The 26,946-nt window shown below is 31.9% G+C and overlaps 2 protein-coding genes across 2 annotated transcripts in view; one reads left to right on the top strand and one right to left on the bottom strand.

The window, feature by feature from the left end:
- The window catches only part of LOC123696156, a 162,725-nt gene extending 141,642 nt beyond the window's left edge, over positions 1-21,083 (bottom strand). The window contains exons 1-2 of the mRNA XM_045642209.1: positions 20,874-21,083; positions 4,338-4,474 (exon numbers count right to left, since the gene is read on the bottom strand). Coding sequence (XP_045498165.1) covers positions 4,338-4,402 — 65 coding nt within the window. The 5' untranslated portion in view covers positions 4,403-4,474; positions 20,874-21,083. The remainder of the gene's footprint in view (positions 1-4,337; positions 4,475-20,873) is intronic.
- Positions 255-2,985, top strand: LOC123696148 (myrosinase 1-like). The gene is made up of 6 exons (XM_045642197.1): positions 255-306; positions 606-736; positions 934-1,598; positions 1,690-1,998; positions 2,186-2,424; positions 2,734-2,985. The coding sequence occupies exons 1-6, from the start codon at positions 290-292 to the stop codon at positions 2,909-2,911; spliced, it is 1,539 nt and encodes a 512-aa protein (XP_045498153.1). The 5' UTR covers positions 255-289; the 3' UTR covers positions 2,912-2,985.
- Positions 21,084-26,946: the final 5,863 nt, after the last annotated feature.

Genomic DNA, 26,946 nt, shown 5'->3' with positions numbered 1-26,946 from the left:
CGAACTAAAAACCTTGCAACAATAAACTATTAACCAAGTAACATGCATTTTTCTGCAATTATTATGATATCTTTGCCCTTGACTCTTGCCCTACACTGATTTCAATATACATAACTTTTAAACGAATATGACTCTTCGATCGTGGTGTATAAGGTTTATATTAATTCTTGGAGAAAAAGTATGAGTGATTACCGTTCATGCACTCCCATCCTGATGCTTTCACATTAATAATGCAATTGTATATATTTCCTCTTTTAGTTTGTCTATTACTGGTGGTATATGGTTAAACATGTGTTATAAATTATGGTGAGCTTTTGTTAAATAATAGCTAATATGTGTCCGTTTATGTAAAACAGTTCAATTTTACGCATTTTTATATAAATGTACATAAATAATTTATAAATAACTGCTTTAATTACTAATTGTTTATTGTATTTTGGTCGTGTCATATATTAATAACATTTATTGCAAAATTTATTTCTTTCTCTTTAAATAATATAAGTTATAATATAATAATCAAATCAAATTGAATCATTCAATAGTTATTTTAAATTTAAATTATAATCGATAATTCATATCCTAATATATTATTTTAATAATTTTAGGTTAGCATTAGCGTGCATATTATTTTATCGATGTAATGGCAATCGTCACGAAGTTAGAAAATTCCCCGAAGGATTTCTATTTGGTACTTCTACAGCATCTTATCAAACTGAAGGTGCTTGGAATGAAGATGGTACGTATTTTTGAAAATTAAGAAGTTAAATTTCATAAATATAGTATGTTCTATTACTAAGCTGAAAAGTTAAAAATTGTTGAAAAAACCCTTTGTAAATGTGTAATTTTTATATTATGTTCTCAAGGATAAATTAACTGACATATTAATTGTAATAAATAATAAGAAAAAAAATAATGAAGACCTTTCTGTTACAGGAAAATCCGAAAGCATTTGGGATCACATGAGCCATCAAATACCTTGTTCAATAAAACACTGCGACACGGGTGACATTTCAGATGATTCCTATCATCTGTACAAACGTGATGTTGAAATGATAAGAGAATTAGGCCTTGATTTCTATAGATTTTCACTTTCCTGGTCAAGGATACTTCCCACTGGTTTTCCAGACGTTATCAACGAGGCAGGAGTGCAATATTACAATAACTTAATTGACGAATTATTGAAATACAACATAATACCAATGGTAACCATATATCACTTCGATTTACCTCAAACTCTTCAGAAACTTGGGGGCTGGAGCAACCCTCATATCGTAGATTGGTTTGGAGACTTCTCTAACATTGTGTTCAGACTCTTTGGTGACAGAGTCAAATACTGGGTGACTATAAATGAACCATACTACATATGTTATGAAGGTTACGGAGCAGATATAATGGCACCACAAGTCAATGTTACAGGAATAGCTGAATATTTGTGCGCAAAAAATGTTCTTGTAGCTCATGCTAAAGCATATCACATATATGATGAAGTATTCAGACCGACTCAAGGTGGAAAAATCTTTATATCTATAAATGCTCGTTGGAATGAGCCAGATGGTGACGACAATGTTGAAGCAGCTGATGATGCAAACCAATTCTTTGTAAGGTTTTTATACAATTTTCTTCATGAAAGCTCTATTGAACAGCTGGTTTGTATTAAAATATTTTTACTATTACTTATTAATGTTGCAGATAATGCAATACGCTTATCCCATATTTTCAAAATCTGGTGACTTTCCATCTAGTATAAAGAAAATAATAGCAGCTAAAAGTAAAGAACAAGGCTTTCTTAGATCAAGACTACCTGAGTTTACTCCTGATGAAATTGAATATGTGCGAGGAACTTCTGATCTCTATGGACTCAACCATTATAGCACCCAATTGATATATAGAAACGAGTCAGTGAAGGGTTTTTACAAAATACCTTCAATGTACGATGATACTGGAGTTTTCATATATCAATTAGATAAATGGCTTCTCAGTAATTCAAGTATTACTAAGGTAAGACAGAACCTCATTGTTATTATGCCAGCGCTATGCTATAACATCTTAATTTCAAACGAAACCTGATGATGATAATGATGGTGATGATGGTGAAGTGAGACATGTATGTACCCTTAATTTCATTAATACTCTTTATTAATAAAAATAAGGAAACTTCCGTTGAAGTCCTTTCTTTAACTTTCAGGCCGTCCCATGGGGATTTCACAAACTGTTGACGTTTATCAAGGAGCAATTTGGCAATCCACCAATATTTGTCACCGAAAACGGATTTGGTGGAAGCACTGGCCTCGAAGACAATGATCGCGTCACCTACTATAGACTTTATTTATCTGTATTACTTGATGCTATTGAAAATGGTTCTGATATAAGGGGATATACCGCTTGGAGTCTTATGGACAATTTTGAGTGGAATCAGGGATATAGGTAATAAAATGTTAAAATAGTTTAATAATATTATGTTAAAATAGTAAAAAGGTACTGTGTGTGAACTTGATCTCTCGTGTAGGTACTTATCTTGGTCATAAAAACGGAGACGCTATAATGCTATCTTCCAGTAATTAATTGGTGTAATTAATTTTATGTGTATTACAATACAACTTATTATACGACGTAGTTACTTTGATACGTCTTGCACTGTCTGGGTAGTTCTTTTTATTTTAAATATTATATCGATTGCCTTAACTGGCTATCAATTAAGCTAAACCTAGTCTAACTAATTAACTTTATTTTCAGTATTAGATTTGGTCTATATGAAGTCGACTACACATGCCCTAATCGGACACGCACACCAAGGAAATCAGCCTATGTGTACAAAGAAATTGCACGCACACATAAACTTGATTTTGAATTTGAACCAAATACTAGTGTTCCTATATCAGCTCTGGGTGAAGATGGTGATGAAAATCATTAAAATTCTTATTGTTTAATGTTTTAAGACTAATAAATGTTCAACAACGAATAAACACGATTGTCTATTTACGACGATGAAAGGTGTATACTGTATATGATAATATCCTTATCAAGTAACAAAATGTACATTTTCTTGTATCCGACATAACAGGGCGACACCACGAAAAGCGGCTTGTATTTTTGATTTAAACTTTTGACTTACTTATAGCTAGCGTAAAAACTGAAGAAAAACAAGGTTAAATAGCTTGTATACTTGTAAAATAAATTAAACACTACACCGTCACGCGTGTATCTAATTAACGCTAGCGCAATCCAATTAGTGATGACTAGTCAATGATTTTTAATTAATTCGCAACATGATATATGACTGACTGTATGTATATAATGACTGTATGACTGTATGTGTAATACTTTCTATTAAAATTTGCAATGATGTCAACAGTCAACACAAAACTGAATTGTTAAAAATATAACCATATCTATACTACAATTATTAAATATGTACCTATTTATTGTTAATAACGTTTCAATATATTTTAATATACTTATGATTCTCTAAATACATAAGGTCCGGTTGGGAAGCTAATATTAAAACAATGTTACTCGTTTAAAGTGAGATTGAAAATATATTTTATTTCTGTTTATATTTTATTACTGTTAGAAATACGCTGTGACTTGCTGGCCCTATGGCTGAGAAAACTTCTTATGGAAGAACCGCATTCATTTCAAATACAGTTTAGTAATAACTTAGTGAACTAATATTTCTTCCAAAATTGTATAGTTTTGGCATGTGGATGTAATTCTCTACTATCATGCAGATGACCCTCTCGATCCTACACTTTTAGGTGTAAAAAATAACAAAGAATTAAAGGTAACCATCTGCTAAATAACCTCCATTCTAAAAACTTAACTAAGTATGATATAAGTATCAATAATAGCAACGTTATACACTAGATAAAAACACAAAACTTCTTCCTTCATATTTGCATGTAATTATGTTAATCATGCATACAAAAGATTCAAACCCACTTTGTCAGTCATAAAAGCATCTTTTTTGCGAAACCAAAAATCATTAGGTAGCACTTTGGTAGCACTACTAAAAGTGTTTTTTTTCGGGTGTTGAAGTTGATACAAAATACAAGTTCTCGAAGCGATATTATTTCTTTAAAATATGTTGGAGGATTTATTTATAAGATAATTGGCGAATAGAGTTCGGTACAATAAGAAATAAATTCTTATTAAATCATGAATTTGCATCGTACTAGAGCTTGTAAATAATAAATTGAATTCTCAGAAACGAACGAACAGAATAACACAGATTATAATAACAAAAAAGTTGTAGCACAACAAACCTGCATATCATATAAAACTTCAACTCTATTAAATTCGACCTGAAAAAAAAACTTTTTTTTATTACGAAAACTCACCTTCGTTCCCGCCTTTTCCGTTTTGTCGTGCTCGTCCCCTTAATGGTCCGGTATAGGGTCATCATCTTGGACACACACAATCACTTCACTTACACAGAAACACTAACACAAGCACTAGAAGGATCACGTGCGTGGACCTGCAACAAATTTTTATTCATTAAATATATTTATTCATTATAATCATGGGTATATTTTTTAATATTATCTCCTTTATCTATAAACTATTATAGAGCTTTTCCATTTCTATTAATTATAATAAAACTGTTGCTAAAACAATACTTATAACCTACTTAAACAAAGCCTACCTAAGCGGCCAAAGTTTTAAAGGAACTATAGTAAAATGTAATAACTCCCCTCTACAATAATCTTAGTCGCAACGAATATTGCAATTGTGGTATACTAAACTAGAAGGAGTAGAATAATATTAAAAGGCATTATCTAATGTTAATTCATAACACCGTCTTTGGTGTTGTCTTGTTTTCGAAATTCGCAGCTTAATACAAATGCTGCGTGAATTTCCCATTAATTTATAAATATATTATACTCAAAATATATTATTATTAGGTATCATATAAAATCGTTTCAAAACTACTGGTAATTTCAGCGTGTTTCACCAAACTATCAACACTTATTTTAAGACTCAAAAAGAGACAGTTTCTTTAAATTGAGATTTATGCTCTGTATCGATAACTAGTGCCATCCAAAATATTTAACTAATTATTTTAAAAGTAAAATTATGGTAAAATTTGATCTTATACACTGTTAGTATATATTATATTTCACTGTATTGTATCTCTATCTAGAGACCATTGTATGAAATATACTGAAAATATATAATTAAAATTTATTTATGAAAGCATCCACCTTTTAATAGCCTGTATTGCTTATTATCGAATGAAGCAATTTCTTGTTTATAAAATGTTTAAGTGTGAATCATAATTTATTAATAAATAAATACACTGTTACCACGTATTATAAATGTTTAAAATAAATTCTTGCCGTCAGGAATTATAATTAGATGTTATAAATGGGTAGAAAATTGGCAATAAAATAGGTCAAGGAATTTAAACTTATTATAATACCGTAGTGTAACCTACTTAATAGTGTACCTTAGTACCTAATATGATAATATAAATTTTCCTTTTCAGTAAATTTTAAAATATGAATTTTCCAAATTCGCTATGGAATTTACATTGAGATTGTTACCTACTTGTTTACCCAACACACGTAGGTCAATCTTAAAATGGAAAGTATCCAAATCAGTAATTTCTATGTCCAATTAAGCTATGCATTAAGCAGAACAATTAATAATGCAAAAGAAATTCCTTTAAACCATCTATCAATTTCTATAAGTGTCAACGCCAGTAGGGCAGTGATAGTAGTCACGATATAGATACGACTATACCGGTTCAATGACACACTAACCAATAATTCGACTCTATAATGCTTATACGTTTAACTTTACTGGTGATAGTTGCCTTAAACTTTGGTAAAATAATTTACGGGTATAATCTAAACTAATATTATAAAGCTGAAGAGTTTTTTTGTTTGAACGCGCTAATCTCAAGAGCTACTTACTGGTCCGATATGAAAAATTTTTTCGGTGTTAGAAAGCCCATTAGCGTATATACAGGGTTATTTGTAAAACACCGGCAACCTCGCAGGACAAGATAGCTAACATCATAAGTAAGAACATTTGATCTACGACTTTTGGCATAACGCAATAAATTATTTTTAAATGATTTTTTAAGCTTTTATTGTACTCTCCTAACATTTGTAAGTCTATGTTCTATTCATTATCGAAAGGACGACGCGACGCCCCCTTTCCCCTCCCGTTCGCTTCTTGTTTACGTAATTTTTGGAATGCGCGTAGAGTTTAAAATATTCAAACGGAAAATTAAATGAATATTTATTTTTGTATGAAAATAAAATGTAACAAATTATCAAAAGTCGTGGAACAAATGTTGTTACTTATGATGTTAGCTATCTTATTCTGCGAGGTTGCTGGTGTTTTACAAGTAACCCTGTATAGGCTATATATAATCTCGCTAAGACCAACAGGAGAGGAGCAGTGCGGGTGAAGCCGCGGGGCACAGCTAGTAAGCAACTAAAGGTGTAGTCAGATTCTTAGTATATGTGTTTTTATTACAGTGAATCACAGAAAGATTTTTATATTTCAGCAGTCATACATCCTTCAAATGGTTTGATTGATTTTTGCAATTGGTTAGACATATCCAAAGATATAGGACACTACACACTGCAAGTAATAGGCGGGTTAATTTAGAACGAGCAGCTTGGCGAAGCAGCTCGGTACATAAAAGCGATATCACTCGCGCTTTCCTCGGCCGTTGCTTCGCGCAGCAATTGCTCCGCGAGGCTTTATGTGGACCCGCCTTAAGAATAATAGGTTTAGTAGATTCTGTTTCGTCATAGGAATATGAAGTCTTAATCTTAAAGAATTCCCAAAACGCAGCTACCGATTCAAACGCATTCTGAACATCGTGACTCATTGAAGACTATTCCTTAGTGGTCAAGCGGCATTGTAAAAGACACGCTCTGACTAACACCGGTCCTCCAATTACTATTACCGTTATCAAAAATAAATACCCAGTCGATCCAGTCCTCTCTACGTCCGTTATAGATAACAGCAACGTAATGCGAAATAAACAACGTTTTGCGAAATTAAATTGACTGAATAAGTCGAAGTAAAAGTGTAAATCCTATCCTACTACAAGTATATTATAAATGCGAAAGTTTGTGAGGATGGATGGTGATGGAGTATGTGTATGTTTGTTACTCTTTTACACAAATACTACTAAACTGATTACAATGAAATTAATCACACAAATAGAGGATAACTTGGATTAACACTTAGGATAAAATCTATCCCGGAAATCCCACGGGAACGGGAACTATGCGGGTTTTTCTTTGAAGAAGCGAAGCCGCGGTAGGAAAGTTATATTGTATTCACTATATTGATAACATATTCTGAGTAAATAAATAACAAACCAATCAATTTCGAATAGGATGAAGTCAGTTTAGCAAATCGCTTTCATTTTCTCAGTTTAAAAGTGTAAGTAATACTTTCTCTATACACGCTAGCAAAAAGAAATTAAACACAAAATGTTGGCTGAGGTTAATCACCCATCCTGGAAGACGATCGAGCGACGACCTTTGGTGAAAATTGATTATCTTCCTACTTTCATTCACTATGTTTTTTGTAAATTTACGCGCTCGTGGTATATATTTATTTACCAAGCTTGATTAGACTAGGCAAATGATTATTTACATTCTTTGTTATTTAGTATGCTAAAAAGCAGAGCAGAATGAAGTTAAATATCGGAAAACAAATAAACATTAGAAACAACTTAAATTATTGGTTATCCTAAACTAATTGTCAATAAAAAGTTGACAAACTAATTATGGTATTATCTAATAATCTATGTTACAACATTTATACAACTTAGGTAATTATAATAATAAAATACAATCTTAATAACCTATTATTGCATTCCATATGAATAATGAACCAATTCTATAACTTACATAATATTTATAAAATCTTGTTGTATTTGGAAACTAGTGTATAAAATAATTTTACCTGCTAAAGATTCCCCTTCATATTGTGCAAGTTGCTTGAAATTCTTTGTATGAAATTTGAGAGATAAATATACAAACTAAACATGTTAATTTTCTTATTAACGCCGTAATAAATGAAACCAAATGTTCATTTTGTTTTCATGGTTCCATTCTTTTAATGAAATGCAACGCTATTTAAGATTTCTTTGTTATTGCAAAACTGTTTGAATTTAGGAGATTATTTGTGTTACGTTTGTGATTTATTGTTTATGTAATTATTATTTTATCGTGTATTTACATTTACGTAATCTACTGAAATAGATGCAATCTTTATCTTTATTTTAAAAATGAGTATATGCAACTTAGACTATCTTAAAAAGGAAATGTAGAAATATGATGCAACAATTCACATTTCCTCTTAAACAATAAAAAATGATGACAAACGAATCAACTGTATCCCCATATGAATTCCTAAGGGGATACAATATATTACATAATTGTAAACTTCATACATAGGTATTTAATCTACTTATAAATTACGTATTATTATCAAGACGAGGTGTTAATGACTCCTTTATCAATTTAATGCAAAGAAATGTCAGCGCAAAATGTTTTCGCTTTTCACTCATGCATTATTTATTTTTGTGTCGATTTAATAAAGTCGTGCTTCTTTAATTTTAAATGATAGATCACGCATGAATATATACTAATTAATTATTCGTGATCTCTATTAGATACTCTAGTGTATATTACAATTAGATTTACTCGCAATAGTTGACTGTACCTTTTTTTACATTGAGAAACGCATTAAAAAAGAAAAAAATATATTTTCTTGGATATGTGAAATGAACTAGGACCTAGGATATCAAAATTTAAGTCATACATAGTAAATTGAATAGAAAAGAGATTCTAATGACATACAGCTATATTAAAATGCAAACTAAATAAGTACGTGGTACAGTGCCACAAACTTATCTGACCCGGTGGCAAAAACTGGAACTACGTGCCGCCATTTTGAAATGTCACATTTTCACAGACTTTTCATAGGGAATATTTTGTTTAAATAAAAAGAAAGCGACATCAGTGACACTGTCACCGGGTCAGATAAGTTTGTGGCACTATAAGAAGTTTTTGAGAACACCGATCACCACATTACATGTATGTACAAACAAAATTTACTTAAAATATTACATTACCTATACAATATGATTTATACAAAAAATAATTTACTACGTCAGTCAACGACGTTGGTATCAGTCCTATCACTTTAGTTGCTACCAAGGTTGCTACCAATCATTGGCATAGCATAAGCTAATTATTATTATAGTATTATAATATCTGTGCTCTTGGTGACAGGTGAATCTATTCACCGGACGAAAGTTCCCATTCACACCACGACGAATTGGCTGCGTGACTGTACGGACATGTCATAAATATTAATTTACTACGTCTGACTGAAGTCCCTTGGTACCGTACTGTGGAATATGTCTGCATTCATTCATAGAGATGGGTGCCAAGTTATTTAAACCAAGGTTCAACTATTTTTCTATATCTATCCATAATAAACTTGATTTTTATTCCTGACTACCTACTTCAGTTTCACCCGTATTGCTCCGCTCCTTTCGATCTTATCTTCTTGAGATTAGCGCGTTCAAGCAAACAAATAAACGAAACCATATAGGTAAAATATAAAATATTTTATAGATAATATTGGTATGTATAAAATTATACCCTCGATTAGTTTTTATTCATGGCATGATGATGGCTCCGTAGAGAGCAGTAGTCCTTCTATATATTTTTTTTTACATAAAAACTTATGATATCGATAAAACTCGTGAGCATCAAATTATAACCTCACATATGGCGAAACTGTAAATATATTTAACCTTAAATTGATTGTATTTCAAAATACTATCAAATCTTAGATTCGCGCAAAAAATCTCACCAAACTGGTAAACATTGCGCACCTAGAGTTGACCTCCATTTGACCATTGATCATTACTATATATGGGCGTTATTAAAAATATTAATAATTAATTATAACTCTAATTAAAATGAATTTTTTTTTCATACAACTGTTTGCTATGGTTTTGTAATTATTTAATTACAACTACAATGCTTCGGTTTGTAACTTTTTCCTTGCATATTATTTAATCACGACTATAAAATATAACCCTTTCTACTTAAATTACATCATAATTAATAATATTCTCCTCCACTTTCCAAACCTTTAATTTACAAAATATTATTTTCAAAGTATTAATAACACATTTTTATCAATCATTGAAGCATGTCATGTAATTCGGTTATGAACTATTTAGAAAACAAAATTGGTAAAGATTTACAACGATTATGTTCATTTTGTATCGAATACTCGTTAACACATAGCTGCTATTAGTTACCAATCACTGAAATATTTATTTAATTACTTTAATTGTATAATGTGTTCTGAAAATATTAAAGTAATGACTCAAACTCAAATTCAAACTCTAACATTTAAGTATTTATTCAATTAGACTTCTTCGAGAAGCACTTTTGAAACGTCATATTTTTACATATTTTTAACATATACAACCGATTCGGAAAGCAGTATCTATGGAGAAGAACCAGCAAGAAACTCCATAGTTGCTCTTTTTAATCATGTCAGTATTACAATTTAATTTTACAAAATATGTAACTGTATATTATCATAATATATCATAACTGACTGACTGACTTGGACAGTTTAATTATTAAATTGTTATATACAGGTATATACACGAATGACAAGCAGCAAATAACTGATCAATTTATGAATCGAAATTTAATACCTATGTAAACGTTTAAAAATCTATTGAACATAAATCTTTGTTTGCATAACATCGTAATGGTGAGAATTTAAATTAGTTTGCTCATTGCTGTATGATACCTTCTATTAACCATTTTTTATAGAACTATAATATTTACTGAACGATAAAATCGTTTGCTATATTTTTTGTAAGACACATTTTTTTAAACTTTATAAAAATTGCATAGTGCAGCCCGCGGCATCACTCGTGTGTTAAATGAAGCCTACTAGTAGCTATTCTGAGGCTAAAATACTTAATAGGTATGCATTTGTAACAGTTTTTGCGTATGGATAAGAAACTTCCATGCATCCATACTTACATTTCGTATTTATAATACATATAAGTAGGATTGCTGTTCAATGTTATTTCATCATTAAAGAGACTTTCACGCTTCTACAATTATCTCCATACTCATGAAAATCCCGATATTCATGACGTGTTCATCTTGAACATTTTTGCACAATTATTACAAAATTTGCGTGCATTTACTCGAAGAATCACGTAACACCGGGTGACTAATATGTTTTGTAACATCTCCAAGGAACTGACTCAGTAGCAAGGTTGAATTCATTACGTGATTGACAACTTTTGTAAAATTAAAGGTTTATGTCTGGTCTTGGCCCAGTGACGAGAGATCTAATACTACTGACCTAAGTAAGTATTATGGAATTAAAATTGTAAAATCGCTACAGGCTCTATTCATAAAATACAGGTTTTTTCATCATAATCGTAATAAATATTTGATTTATCTATACCACCCACAGAACAAACACACTATACCATTAGACCGCTTAACCCACTAACATACTTTTAAATAATTTTGGCAATATATCACAAGTTACTCCACACAAACATTCCAAAATACATCCACCATATATTCAACCTCCTTTATTGACCATAAAAAATATACAACTTACTAAAAAGGTCATTGACCAAAAATGAATGGCCATATTATAATAATGAAATAAAAACAGTTTATTTCTTTGTATCGTGACGCGTGCCCACCAATAAAGGACATTTTTGTGTGTCACAATTAGCATTCTAAGTGCGTGACAAAATCCTACACACTGATAGAATACGAATAATCGATAACCAGTGATAACCAGTTTATAATGAGCTATTATAAAGGGTAATTATAGACTAAGAGCCCCAAACATTAATTCCGTTTACAGTTCATTTTATATTGGACGCATCGTTGCATCACGAAGGGAAATAAGTGATGATAATTTTATAAGGATTATTACGTTTCACGATTACACAACGTCGGTCCACGATTTATAATTATATCCTCTGAAGGAGAGAGAGACGAATTAACGTACTTCAGAAAGGAAATTCATTGGCTGCTTAATGATCGTTTTATAATTTGTAGGAAGTAGGTCGAGTTTACTTGGCTAGAAGTTTAGGAATTGAGTTTTCGTTTTCTTAGGTTATTTATTAATTTAATTAGTGGTTTAAGTATTTGTGTATTATTTATCTGATATGCACCATTTGCGGCTCTACAATACTCAAAAAATATAAAACCGGTTTAGTTGTCAATTAATTATATTCATAGATTTTGTTCTGATTCTTATGTAGGCACAATAATTTAATGGAAACTCCCTCATCATGAATATCTCTTATTAAAAGTGATATTCTTCGTAAAAATGCAGTAGATACTGATAAAATATTATTCCATTACTAATGATAAATCATCTTGTGCATATTTTTTTATTCCCGTATATTTTAAAGATTAACTTTAACAATAGTAAAACAACCGAATTATTTAAATATATGATTATGCGTCCTATTTTGCATTATTGATGCAATTTATTGCTTTCGAAATATCACATATATAGAGAACCAACAATGCACATATGGCAAATAAATCGCCACGGTCTCGTCAAATTACGATTTCATTACTTCAATGTACTGATTGCAAAAAAAATATCCAAAAATCGTACCAGAAAAAATAATATAAAGATAAAAGCCTAATAGAAAGAATATCCTTTATAAAAATAAATCAGAGTTGTCGTATATAAATTAAAAATCCCATCGAACATAATTAATTCACCTAAGTGGAATGGCGGTACATACTTAGAAATATCTACGTAAAAACTAACGTATACAGCTAGTTAATACAAGCGAAAGTCCAAAAAACAAATGTACAATATTTTTTACATATTATGAGCTCGATACAGTTGCATTACATCCAAATTACGTCACTATCTTTGAATCAGATGTTCCCATACGATCTCACCTACGCACTATTGCGTCAGATCAATAAAAATACGTCAAATATGATTGCAGTATGTCGATATGTATGTATCGACCCCAATCCTGCATCTCGCAATGGAAGTTTAAAAGTAAATTGTTATAAACACAACAATAAACTATAAGAGATGAACTCCTAATGAACAATACCAATGTATTTTAGCTCCTTTCTTTTGACATATTATGCTCGTTTGACAAACAAGAATAAATTATGTATTGTAGAGATAATAAGAATACACGACACAGAATACACGATTATATTTTATTTATCACAAACATAATATTATTAGAAATAAAACAGCAATTTTATTTTAAAATTAATTTAATCTGAAAATGATACTCATTCATGTCACCTAATAATGAGCGGCACATATTATCATTTGCTTTTAAATATTTTATCATATCTGCTGACGCTACAAACCACACTACAAACTCCCGTTGGTCACTTTCGATGTCGTTGCGCAATTCCCGCCAAACGGGATTCCGAACAATCGAGAAAATTACCCTTGGTCAATATTCGTGATGGTGATCATCAAAGCATAAAGAAACGGTATCATGTGTATACGGTTTATTTAACACTTCTTTAAACTATGAGAATTAACGATGTTTAATTGGTTAGATGTTTAAATGTATATTGAAAATGATTTGTATTATTAAATTATTTCTGAAAGTGAGTTATTTTACTATTGAGATAATAAAATATAATATGTTTTATTAGTTGATTTAAACATACCTACTCAAAACATTATAATATAAGATATGAAGTATGCGAAATACAACGTATGTAAAATTTTTAGAAAATTAACGAAAACAATAGTTTTCATGGAAGCATCATGGAACATAGAAGCCTTTTTTTAACAATATAATGATACAAGTTTTTCATTCTTCTTTTCAATAATTTTTTATACGTATAGACGTGTCACTTCACAAGTATTAGCAAAATCACATCTTAGCTTAACCTTGATTTCTAAACATTTAACTCTAGTCTGTTTGCCAAAGGTGGAGTTAACCAGTTGGTTTCACCACTTCGGCATTGTTTGCCTTTTATATTGTATAGCTACATAGCTTGCCTATATGACAGTTATTCATTTTAAAATCACTTCTAATGAGGAAGGAGGAAAAAAAATTATGGGTGTTGTTTATCTAATTAATCCCTAAAATGACTTCTTATGTGAAAAATGAATTCGTCAACTGAGAAACCCTTTTATCAAGGAGACAACAGAATCAAATATTAAATGATTATTTCTAAAAAAGATTCTACAAAATATATTTATTTCATTAAAAATGCAAAAATAATCTCTTAGAGTAGTTATCTATCATAAAGTAAGGTATTTAGTGTAAATTCTACACCCTGATAAATTCATACCGTCAATTTTATCGAAGAAACAAAAAACGTTACAAGTTACCCATACTCAATTAACCACACCAATTTGGTACAATAATCAAACCAAAACAAAATAATTAACAGCTAATTTCCCTTACGTAAGCGTTTTTCTTGAAAGTGGATCATACTCGTAATTGAGTAGTAATACTTATACAGGGTGTGCCGTGATGAATGGATACTATGGTACCTCCAGCCTCAGGTAGAGGGCGGTAATGCAGTCCAGAGATACATGTTTTATTTATATAATAGCGCATACATCCCATACTATGACAATAAATTGAAAAAAATCCTTCATATGGGATTTTACCATCAGAAATAGTAGCAAACGTTTTGCTTGCACTTATCCAATAGAAAATAACTTTTTTCTCTCTTAACTTTTAACCTCTACAATATCCTCTTGTCATCATCATCATCATTATAAGCCAAAATTTGTTCACTGCTGAACATAGCCAGCCACATGGCACGCCACTGAAGCCGGTCGTGCGCTCGCTATCGTTAGTTTCGACCAGCAACCCTGCGGATGTCGTCACTCTATGTATTAATTACACCACCCTGAAACGGCAGCCTACGTCATCATGGAATGTAAACGGGTTGCGGAGTACAGGGCAAGACACCTGGTGTCTCCTGGGTCCCTCCCCGAAGCCTTTGGCAGCCCTCACAAGCAGCTTGGCTTCATGGAGGAGCTCGGGTGGTTTCTGGTTTCCCCCACCTCCCTCTCTCACGCAAAATGGGCGCTTGACGTCGAGTTGCGGAGAAATGCCCGTATTATTATTTATTATTACTACACCACCCTGTATAGCGTGCGTTATTAAATACACATGATAAACATGGAACGCTTGAGCGTGACCGTCTCTCATTACAATATCCCACTTACATATTTCAGTTTAGAAAACTCTCATTCGAATTGTGTTTCATCTCATGCAAATTGATTTTGAACTGAACAAATTCAGTTTGAACTGAATTGGACATCGCTGTTCTTGTAAGATTTAAGCTAGCAAATTCAAAATTAATATTAGGGTACAATATATTAAATAGGTACGTTACCGCTATCACATTAGATAGGTGTGCAATGAAACAAATTACTTAAATAAGTATTTAATACCTACTAAAGTTAACATCGTCTTATCGAAAGTTGCAGCAATATTGGGAAATAAAATGCTCATAAATTGCATATTTCAAATATTAATTGGAAGATTGAGATCACTTTTCCGGTCTCTTATTTCATAAAATATACTAAAATTATCGCAAAATTGTGTAACAGTGTCATCACGTCTAGTAATTTACATACATCATAAACATTTAATATTGCTTCTTTTTACATAAGTATAAAATATTATGTGTAAAGTATTAAATACTAGCTGCGCCCCGCGGTTTTACCCGCGTCACGCGTGGCTCCACTCTTGTTGGTCTTTACGGGATGATATATAGCCTATAGCCTTCCTCGATAAACGGACTATCAAACACCGAAATAATTTTTCAAATCGGACCAGTAGTTCCTGAGATTAGCGCGTTCAAACAAACAAACAAAATCCTCAGCTTTATAATATTAGTAGTATAGAGCATAGACTTTAGATAACTATATTAGTAAACAACGATGAATACTTATTTGAATTTTTAGTAGTAGTAATGAAATTCTTATTTTCTCCCCCGCTTTGTAACTTAACAAAGTATACTTACACTAATTAAACCTTAATCTAGAACCACTCTATATATTGAAACAAACTTCACAAAATCCGTTGAGTAGTTTTAAAGATTTAAGCATACATAGAGACAGACCACAGACAGACGGACAGCGACAACGATTTTCATGCACGGGGACGGACCGACAACGGCAATGACTTTGTTTTATACTATGTAGTGTATGTTATTACGTTATTATGCAAAAATAAATTATAATTTAACTCAAAAGAAAGTGGCTACTTATTTTATCTACGCATATTAAAATAAATATTACGTATACATCTAGCGCGCAAGAGCAACTTTTGTCTCCGCAACTATGTATTTTGTCTCTCCCATCAACTCTATGGGATAATAAGAAAGTGCGCGCATGTAGCAACGCCTTTTTTATTAGCCCATAGAGCTGATGGGAGAGACAAAATAGTTGCGGAGAAAAAAGTTGCTCTTGCGCGCTAGCTCGCGATATAAAATAAAGCACATAATTTGACACTGTATAATAATAGTAATAAAAGAACGTCGTGACGAAGTTATAAGCGTAAATCACACACGTTTTATTAATAAAATATGTAAAGAAAGCTGTTACCTAATTATACAGATATAATTCATCTAACTGACTTTCTCTGAAATAACTAAAATAAATAAATATTTTAGTGATACTTCCTACGGAAGTCCGCATTGAATTTTGTAATTCATTCAGTGCTACTAGTTGCATAATACTTTACATACATTTTATATCATATTATGGAAGCATATGTAATTATTAACCTGAATTCTACATAATATTATGTAGAACAATTTTTCATTAAATAATTAGTTGTAAAGTTCTTACTTAGTTAAGACTTATAATAATTAAGAACTTACGTTATTTTATACAAACTTGCATTGTTTTTTTTCCCCATGTGTCATTCACCTATTTGTGTAATTGTGGTTCGATATTAATATGTAACCAAATATTTAGGTCGTTTTATAATTTTATAATATACTAGCGGTCCGCCCCGGCTTCGCCCGTGGTACCTACATGTTTACGTTTTTTTTTAAGTGAAAACTTCTTTAGCGGCGCTGGGTATAAAATCTTAAACTCGCGTCAGGACACGTGGCCTGTAGAAAAAGCGTAAGACGGGTGATTTTTATTTTTTTTTTATTCCATGCGTAAGACGGATACCATTCCATACTGCCGGCACTCCCGGAGTGCAACCCGTCTTTTTTTTATAAGAACCATCCTCGTAGGTACTTCAAGGAATAGATTCCGCAGCGCACGCGATGACAGAATTTTTATTAAAGAATTTTTTACACCTTGGGTTACATTTTTGGTAAGGATCTCTTTTTTTTTGAAAATGAATATAGCCTATGTTGCTCAGTGAAGATGCAGCTTTCTAATGGTGAAAGAATTTTTGAAATTGACCCAGTACTTTATGAGTGAAAACCAATACATACGTACATACATACAAACCTTTCCTCTTTATAATATAAGTATAGAAGTATAGATATCGACTTATATACTCCTCCCGAATGGTACTTAGCTCTAAGGTTAGGTTAAGTAAGTAATTTCGGGTTATTTGAACCTAATGTAGCCTATAATTAGTCGACGTGTAGCTCAAAGCTTAGTGCCCTTACGCACTAGCGGTTAACCGCGGGGGCTGCTAACCGCGCGGTTAGCCGCTTTCCCATTTTAAATATGCAACCGCTTATGATTGTACGCACTAATCATAAAAGCGGTTGCATATTAAAAATGGGAAAGCGGCTAACCGCGCGGTTAGCCGCCCCCGCGGTTAACCGCTAGTGCGTAAGGGCACTTACTTTATATCATTAATTAATTTGGCCATAGTAATGAAAAATGAATAGTTACCTATTAACTGATAAAAAACTAATAAATAAGTATTTTATATAGAGATGAGCAATACAGTATAAAAAGATAAGCTAAATTGTAAAATAATAAATCACAAATTATGTAAATAATTCAAATCTTTTGATATTGACCTTTCAAATATATCTTAAGAGTTAAAACTTACATGTGAGTCATCTTACTAATACTCATAAAGAACCAATAAATACATCGTCAAATAAATTTTATATCAAATATAGTTTTTATGTGGATAAATAATTCGCCGTGACATCAAGCGGATTTGGTTTAGAGGTCACGTCTATCGGGTTATAGTTACCGTCGGAATAATAAATATATTTGCTAAATATTATTTTCTTTTTGCATAAAACAAATATTTCTTTTTGCATAAGACAATTCAAATGTTATTTTGATAACCTCATAATTTATGATTATGATATTTATGTGGATCACTAGTAGTAATGATGCTCTATGCTTTCTTTACTTATGTATCTTATTGTACTTGACCATTCTTCGAATTATCGCCAATCGTAGTTCATCGCAGATCTATGTAAGTACTTTAATTCAAAGAAAGTACGATGTACATGCAATTTCATGCTCCTTTTGCCATGGTTCTTGGAATCGTTATTCGTCTGTTACGTTGGAAATTCCGTAAAGACAAAAATAGTATCTTTCCGATTACTTTACAATAAAGTAGGAAATAAATAATGGAATTGACATCAGTTGTAATGATCAATTTTCAGGATAAGTATTACTATAGCAGCTAGCCACATCTTGGACTCATATAGTTCTTTAGTATTTAAACTAATTATTTCTCGTTTGCAGAATGCATCTTCATAACATTTTATAAGTCCTTTGACATTTTATGATGTAGGGTAAAAGTGCAAATCTCTTTATTTTATAAAATTTTTTAAAGATAAGCAGCACTTATTAAAGTTAATCTCTATAGGTAACAAATCTATCTAGGACCTCTAAATTCTACGACTATACTTTAAACATTAAACCAAAGAGACGATCTAAATCTATAAGAGGATTGGAGATGGAACATTACTGTTCCGGGTCTAGGTATTTTTATAATTTCTATGTCAGGTGGCCTCTATAAATTTTAATTTTTTACCATACACAACAACCAACCTTCTGTATTAGTACATCTTCGTGTTTCTATGTAAATATCGTATATAACGATGATTTGCATTGATGTTAGTAGATGCTTCTGATCGCTTCATCTGAGACGTGGTGCCTAACCGCGGGCATGGTGCACAAGCTTCGCGTCGCTCAACGAGCTATGGAACGGGCTATGCTTGGGGTTTCTTTGCGTGATCGAATCAGAAATGAGGAGATCCGCAAAAGAACTAAAGTCACCGACATAGCCCACCGTATTAGTAAGTTGAAGTGGCGTTGGGCTGGGCATATAGCCCGTAGAACCGATGGCCGTTGGGGCAAAAAGGTTCTCGAATGGCGACCACGTACAGGACGTCGCAGTGTGGGACGGCCCTCAACGAGGTGGACAGACGACCTGATCAAAGTGGCGGGGAGCCGCTGGAGTCAGGCCGCTGGTGATCGGTCGTTATGGAAATCTTTGGGGGAGGCCTATGTCCTGCAGTGGACGTCCTAAAAGGCTGGAACGGAATAGTAGATGCTTCTATGTAAGTGAGAAATGTTGGTCCTTCCGCATCTCTGAATGTCTTCCGCATCTCTGTATTTTTTGTCACAAAGCAGGTGACAATTTGCTTCTTTTTACATTTTTTTTATTAATGCAATTTCACCTTAAAAAGAACTTAGTATTTACCTACACATATATATGTCTTGTTTTACTTTTACAACTTGTATAATTAAAATAAATATAATGAAGTGGCTACGTCAGTTTATCATTATTTTTAACTAGCTGTGCCCCGCGGTTTCACTCCCGTTGATTCGCTCCTGTTTGTCTTAGCGTGACAATATATAGCCTACTAGCTTTCCACTCGCGGCATCGCCCGCGCAGTCAAAGAAAAACCCGCATAGTTCCCGTTCCCGTGGGATTTCCGGGATAAAACCTATCCTATGTCCTTTCTCGGGTATCAAATTATCTCTATACCAAATTTCATGCAAATTGGTTCAGTATTTAAGGCGTGATTAAGTAACAGACAGACAGAGTTACTTTCGCATTTATAATATTAGTATGGATAGCCTTCCTTGATATGGGCTATCTAACACCGAAAGAATTTTTCAAATCGGACCAGTAGTTCCCGAGATCACTTTAACGACTTTTTAACTAGAGAAAATAAAGTAAAATGTAAATTTTAAATAAGATAAAGTGATTTGATATTTAACCTACTTTAAGGAATTCCAAAGATCAAATATTATAATGTTAGGGCCGGTTTTTGATGGGTCAAGGGAAAGTTTTTTATGCTATAAAATATATCATGTTAGTAAAGAAAATTTTCACCAACAATTTTTGTTTATTTTCAATGATTTTTGTAAAATTTACTGTATTCCCAAAGTGTAGAAAACTTTATAAAACAAAGCAAGTTTCTTTAAAATGGGAGATAGCCTGTGTGTTTGTAATTTATGACAGAAATAATTGTATATAATGTATTAATAACACGAATATATATTATATGTCATTTTGTATATGAAGCTCTACGTTAATTTACTTAGCTTTTTTATTCATTTGATCTACTCTATTTATCAATTTAATTTATCGTTTAATTCTCGTTCATAAAAAAGTTATGAATTAAAGAAAAGTTAAAGGGAAAGAAATATACTCTATTATATACATTCTACATTTAATAAATAATTATAATCTAAAAATACTGTAAGAAGTCGGAAGTTAATTACGAGCTCTATCTCTTGTAAATATCGCAATTAATTAATAAAAATTATTGTTTTTATTAAATTTGACGCAAAATTCTAAATATAGATTATTTTAATTTTCATGTTATGTTTTCAATAAATTTTATCTTATCTAACACAAAAATCAATCACCAAAAACTTACCTTATAAAAAATATACATACAGAAAACAGCACACAACACACACTGAAAAATCACAGAAAAGTCGAAAAATGAATCGTGTAAAATTCGAATAGGTATAGTAAACTAATCTTTAAGCCCTTGGCTATAAAGTCGATATTAGTATCACACGCGAGGATGAGCCGCGGAACGTGCGAGCGGCTTCGGGTATCACGCTAGTTTGCGCACACGCACCTGTCTGCCCACCGCGCCGAAGTGGGTGACATACTCAGTACTAGACCTTAATTTTTGTATAGCTACTGTAGGATGGCTAATTTGTTGTGATTTATTTACGATATAAATGTTTATAGAATAAATAGAGGTAATGTCATAAATAAGTAGAGCTCAATGTAGAGTTCAATTGAAAAGTTAGTCTTTAAAATTACATGTCACTTTCCTATTTTAAATCGAAACTAACTATGTATTCAGAACTTATGATTTTTGTTCCAAAATATTTAGATACTTGTTTAAATGTAATAGGAACATTTTTAATTTTAAAAACCATAAAATTATAAATTTTAAAGTAAAGATATTATATTTAATTAAATTATATTTTATTTTAGTCTCGCGTGTTAAATGAATAATACATAATTTGTACATCATTTTTCTATTTGATATTGCACGTCAATTTACACAAAAATACAAGATTTTTTTTTTCCTCAAAGCATTTCTATTCAAAGTATTGTTAACAAATCTAACAAGTGTTTTCTATACGGGCAATTTAATAATAATTTTCATGTGACTTTCACTCTCTTAAATGCTTTTAAACCGTGATTCACAGATGGTAGAGTCACGCTATGATTAAGTATGGAGATAGAAAAAGTGACCTAGAATATCTCTCTTTTTTATTGTAATACTAAAGTACATAAGAATTATCTTCTCTTCAGAGGCAGTAGAGGAATGTATCGAACTACTTATATCTAGAGTCTAGAATATATCCTTAAGAAATACATCAACGTCTCTTTAACCTGGAGTTTAAAAAGTTATCGACTATCTGCACAATGTTCATACTACTTATTTAAGGTAGGTATTATTATTTCGAGTCACACGTTTCTATATATTATTCACACTAGCTGTGCAAAGTGCTGTGTGTTATCAAACAAACATAACTAACTATAGATTATGCTTTCTATAATATTTTTAAAACACATAATTTTTCAATAGACATGGAATATACTCATAGCTAGCGGTCAGACTTAACTACATAACAATTGAAGTTTTATCTTCAAGCGATATAATAATACACAAATAGTATACATAACTACAAACAATACTTGCCACTTATTAACTCATAGTGACCTCGTGAGTGTTGCAAGTCGCCCACATCTCATATCAACAGTCATTGAGACCGTCGAGATGGTAAGTGCTAAGTAAACGACTGTTACATCGAATTAGCGGCTTATTTACATAATTATAGATAAATATAGAGTAAAAAAAAACGAGTTAAAAGTGTAATAACACCATACAGGTAATAGGAGGTTTCAGTATAAGATATACAGAAATGCTTAGTGTTATTTGCGATCTACAATGAATCTAAACTTTCCTAGTGTTCTTATTGAGATTATCGAATTAACGATGGGACTTTTGGTGATTTAAGAAAAAAATAACGACAATACTTTAATCTGAGAGGGTTTTAAAACTTTTTGAAGATTATACGAGTAGGTATATTCTGCCAATGACCATACTCGTTATGAAAGAATGGATATGAAAATGGATATGCTATTAAAGATAAATCGTTCCACAGTCAATAATAGTAACACATCTAATACATCCGTCTTGCACTTCCATATTTCTTCAAGTTACGTAATAAAGAAACTTCCGATGTAGGTACATCATTATACTTACACTATCAAAAGAGTATTCCGCATTATTTAGAGGGTATATAAAATTGAAATTTGTAGGTATTTTAAAGGCTCAATATAGTTACTACTTACTATGTATATCCCGGATACGAAATTTCAGCCAAATTGGATAAATTAATTGGCGCAATTGAGAAACAGCGGATATAAACTTTCGCATTTATAATAAATAGCATCCGGACTGCGGCTTCGCGTTTATCAATAATCTTTTACTTCCATTTCACTTACAACCATCACTTATATCTCAATTATCCCTCAGTATGATTAATTAATAAAACACAGAAAACAAAGCCTGAGTGAATTTATAACACCTAAATTAGTATAAATAGAAACACAATATTTCGCCATGCTTAATTCGAAATGACCCATGTTGAACAGGAATAATATTATTTACTGAAAGTTTACATAAGATATAAAATAGAGCAGTTATTCTCAGCCATAAACCAACAGACATACCTTCCTCACTCTACCTAGATTTGCAATCAAGAACACACAATATATTGTTAACAATCCAACATTGGCAACGGATACCTTATTCCTATCACAACAAGCTTATACCAACTCAATCATATAATAAAACACCCATCCACACATGAATGAAATATGCGTGTTATCAGCAATAAAAACGCACATGTTCCGTGACCAGATTGCTGGCAAGTAACGGCATCACCGTATTAGGCGCCCGGCCGCCGCCCGGTACCCACTTCTATACTATAAATTATTATGGACGTCCATTCAGTGTCTGGATAATGAAATGAAACCAGACGTATTGTGAATGAATAAAACCTTGGGAGGATAAAATGGTGTCTTTTTTGGGAGGTTTGGAAATCCCTCTTTGATTGTAATTGATGCTTTGAAATAAAAAATGTAACTGATATCTGTACATGGAAGATATAAAAACTATTATTGCAAATCACGATTATACTTTTGTTAACTTAGTGGAACCTAAAACAATGTTATATACAGGGTTAGTTGTAAAACACCGGCAACCTCGCAGGACAAGAAAGCTAACATCATAAGCAACAACATTTGTTCTACGACTTTTGATAATTTGTCAGATTTTATTTTCATACAAAAATAAATATTCATTTAATTTTCCGTTTGAATATTATAAACTCTACGACTCCCAAAAATTACGTATACTTACAAGAAGCGAACGAGAGGGGGAAGGGAACGTCGCGTCGTCCATCCGATAGTGAATAGAACATAGACAAATGAACATAGACAAAATATTAGGAGAGAACAATAAAAGTTTAAAAAATCATTTAAAAATAATTAATTGCGTTATGCCAAAAGTCGTAGAACAAATGTTGTTACTTATGATGTTAGCTATCTTGTCCTGCGAGGTTGCTGGTGTTTTACAAGTAACCCTGTATATTAGAAGTTTCGTCTGGTACTTGGTTCACGCTAATCTCAGAAACACATTTATTTGTCAATCAATACCAAATTAAAATTGACTGCTTGTCAATAGTTCACGGCTCGTAAATGTTAATGAGCTAACAAAGTCCCGGGCTAGTAAATTGAAAAGATATAAATTCAAAAAAGACACCGTTTTTCACGTCAGATATCCACTGCCAAAATTACACAATAACATAACATTAAGTTTTATAATAGTTATTTTTCAGGAGAGTGTGTATATGGGACTCTATCTTTATATTAGTACACCTTTTATTAAGAGTACATAAATAAATATTATATTTTTAGTGCTTGCAAATTCGGCTGCATACACATAATGACATTTTGACCACTCCATGGCCCAATTTTCTACAAAATATTGACATTTGAAACAAATTTGATTGTTCCATTCGCTAGTTGGTACCAAATAATTCACATACATAACCAATATGACAAAATAATGATTTAAGTGGAACGTCATTAAGGATCAGCAAGTGAGTGCTAACTGCAATAGTTTCTCGGATTTCATTTCGCACATTCAAGTCACACCTTACTATAAAATTGGTAGTCATAATCACATAACTGCATTTTTGGTTTACAGGCTGCTAACTACTCTGCTACTGTATTACATAATTTTGACCAATTCATTTTACGTTTGAATTATGAAACAAAAATCATTAAGTAGATGTTTCTTCCAGTGCCGGATTAAGCCAGCGCGGGGCCTGTAGCAAATTCTGTCAAGAGGCCCTTCGTTTGCCAAGTTATAGGGTATTAAATAAAACTGTACGTACACGGTGCTTCTGTGTGGGTGTTATGTTACCAGATATTGAAAATTTTCCCAAATTTTTCCCCGACTACGGAAGAAAGAGGGTTATGTTTTTCGAGTGTATCTATGTGTAATATTTCTTTGGCACGCCCTGCAGTATAAACCGCTGAACCGATTTTGATTTATGAGGTGACATTGCAATCATCTGAATTATTATGGTAGTGGTGTTAGTGACGTTCTACATAAATTAGCTGTCAGGGTTTAATTTTAATTTTAATATAAATATTTGTATATGATAATTTTTATAATATTGTAAAAATTCTTTTGTTACATAAACGATAAATTTTTAATTAAATAAATTACATTAAAAAAATGTTTCAAAATTACAATGATTACCTATATTATTTTTTATTTTCAAAATATATGAATGCGGATAGCGGTAGTTTTTAGTCTAGAACACGGGACATTTTATTTTTAGAAAGAAAGAAGGAAGAAACCATTTATTCCAATACATACAAACACACAACAATAGCATTGTAAATTATGAATAATAGGAAAACATAAATTTATGTATGGTTGCTACTTGCTTGCGCTAAAAAAGGAAGCCACTCAGGATACCTGAGGCTACTTACCTTAACACTGATTTTCAGTGACACCTTACGACATCCTCATTGTCAGCTGCTTTACTGGATAATAAATAAATATAATTCCTGAATAATAATAATTTTGTCATATCCATCACGGAGTTCAAATGAATTAAATCGCGGGCGAAAACGTCTCTGTCGTTTTTAAGCTATATAAAAGTAACAAAAAAAAAGTATTATGCTAAAAAAGTATTATGTTAAAATTATCTTATAATGATCATGAACCTTTATTGCACTATACAAATAATCACATTCACGATCGAAAAATCCAACAGCACTACCTCGAAGATCTTTTAACCATTTTACCGTTTTACCCATAAAAATGGCAAATTCATTTTCAAAATACTGGCAGCATACGTTGAAGTTTTGTATTCCTTCGTTATTCGTAAAATTATTATTTGTATACAAAATTAAATAAGCCATAATATAATCTACAGAGAACCTGTAAAACGATGTTTTATCTTTTTGTTTGTTTTCGGGAACAAATTTTACAGCGTTTTAATATCACAAGACATCATTTTTTTACTAAAATAGCAAACCCCTTTTGACGTATTGCATGACACTATTATCACTATAGCACTGGCGGAGGTTCGTATTCGTTTTTGATTTCGTATTTTCTTTGACAAGGGCGATGGATGATTGTCATGCTCCATCTGCCTTTTATTTTGTAATCTAAGGTTTGAGTCGATAGAATCCTATTTTATTTGATCGGGTTGTTACGACTAGCTCGTTTGATGACAATATCAGGGGATTCCCCTGTTAGTTTTGCTGTGCTACCAACTTGCGTGTACGGTGTAGCGCTGTGCAAGCAGTACAACACAACTTTTGGTGTAGCCAGCGCTCAATTGTAGAAACGTGGTAAAATTTTAAATTATTGTTGTAGATTTTGATACCAACGTTTCTCGTGGTAGGTACGTGTATTTTTTTACGGTACGTGTATTATAAATTGATATTTTTTTACGGTCAGACGCGGGGCCCCCCGAGCCGCGGGGCCCGTAGCATTTGCTACTCTTGCTAAGCTACGTGGCTAATCCGGCACTGGTTTCTTCGGCTTCGTTATAGATAGGTCTCAGGACTCAGACAAAGCAAGAGGGAACGCTAGTACATGTATGCTTGTAGCTTATGTGTTGTTCTTGTACATTTTTTCAAATACATTCAATAGTTTAGGCGTGATTGAGCAACATCCATCCGTACATTTATTTCATCCATCCATCAATCATGACCTACTCGTAGAAACTTCGTATTTTTTAAATTATAACTAATGTTTATATATAATTTAATCAAAGGTTAGTAGTGTTTAAAAATATTTAAGATTGTAACCAAACCTAAATTTATTCGCCTTCATGAATATCGTACTAATTAAACAAAGTCGAATATTTTTCTTCTATAGGGCA

The sequence above is a fragment of the Colias croceus genome, chromosome 1 (assembly GCF_905220415.1).
Source record: "Colias croceus chromosome 1, ilColCroc2.1".
NCBI lineage: Eukaryota > Metazoa > Arthropoda > Insecta > Lepidoptera > Pieridae > Colias > Colias croceus.
The sequence above is the reverse complement of the archived record's forward strand: the minus strand, read 5'-3'. Positions and strand labels throughout refer to the sequence as shown.

Excerpts from the sequence above, each read along its gene's own strand:
- LOC123696148 (XM_045642197.1), top strand. Across the intron at positions 1,999-2,185 it reads GTAATTCAAGTATTACTAAG|GCCGTCCCATGGGGATTTCA; the intron begins GTAAGACAGAAC and ends TTTAACTTTCAG. Across the intron at positions 2,425-2,733 it reads GAGTGGAATCAGGGATATAG|TATTAGATTTGGTCTATATG; the intron begins GTAATAAAATGT and ends CTTTATTTTCAG.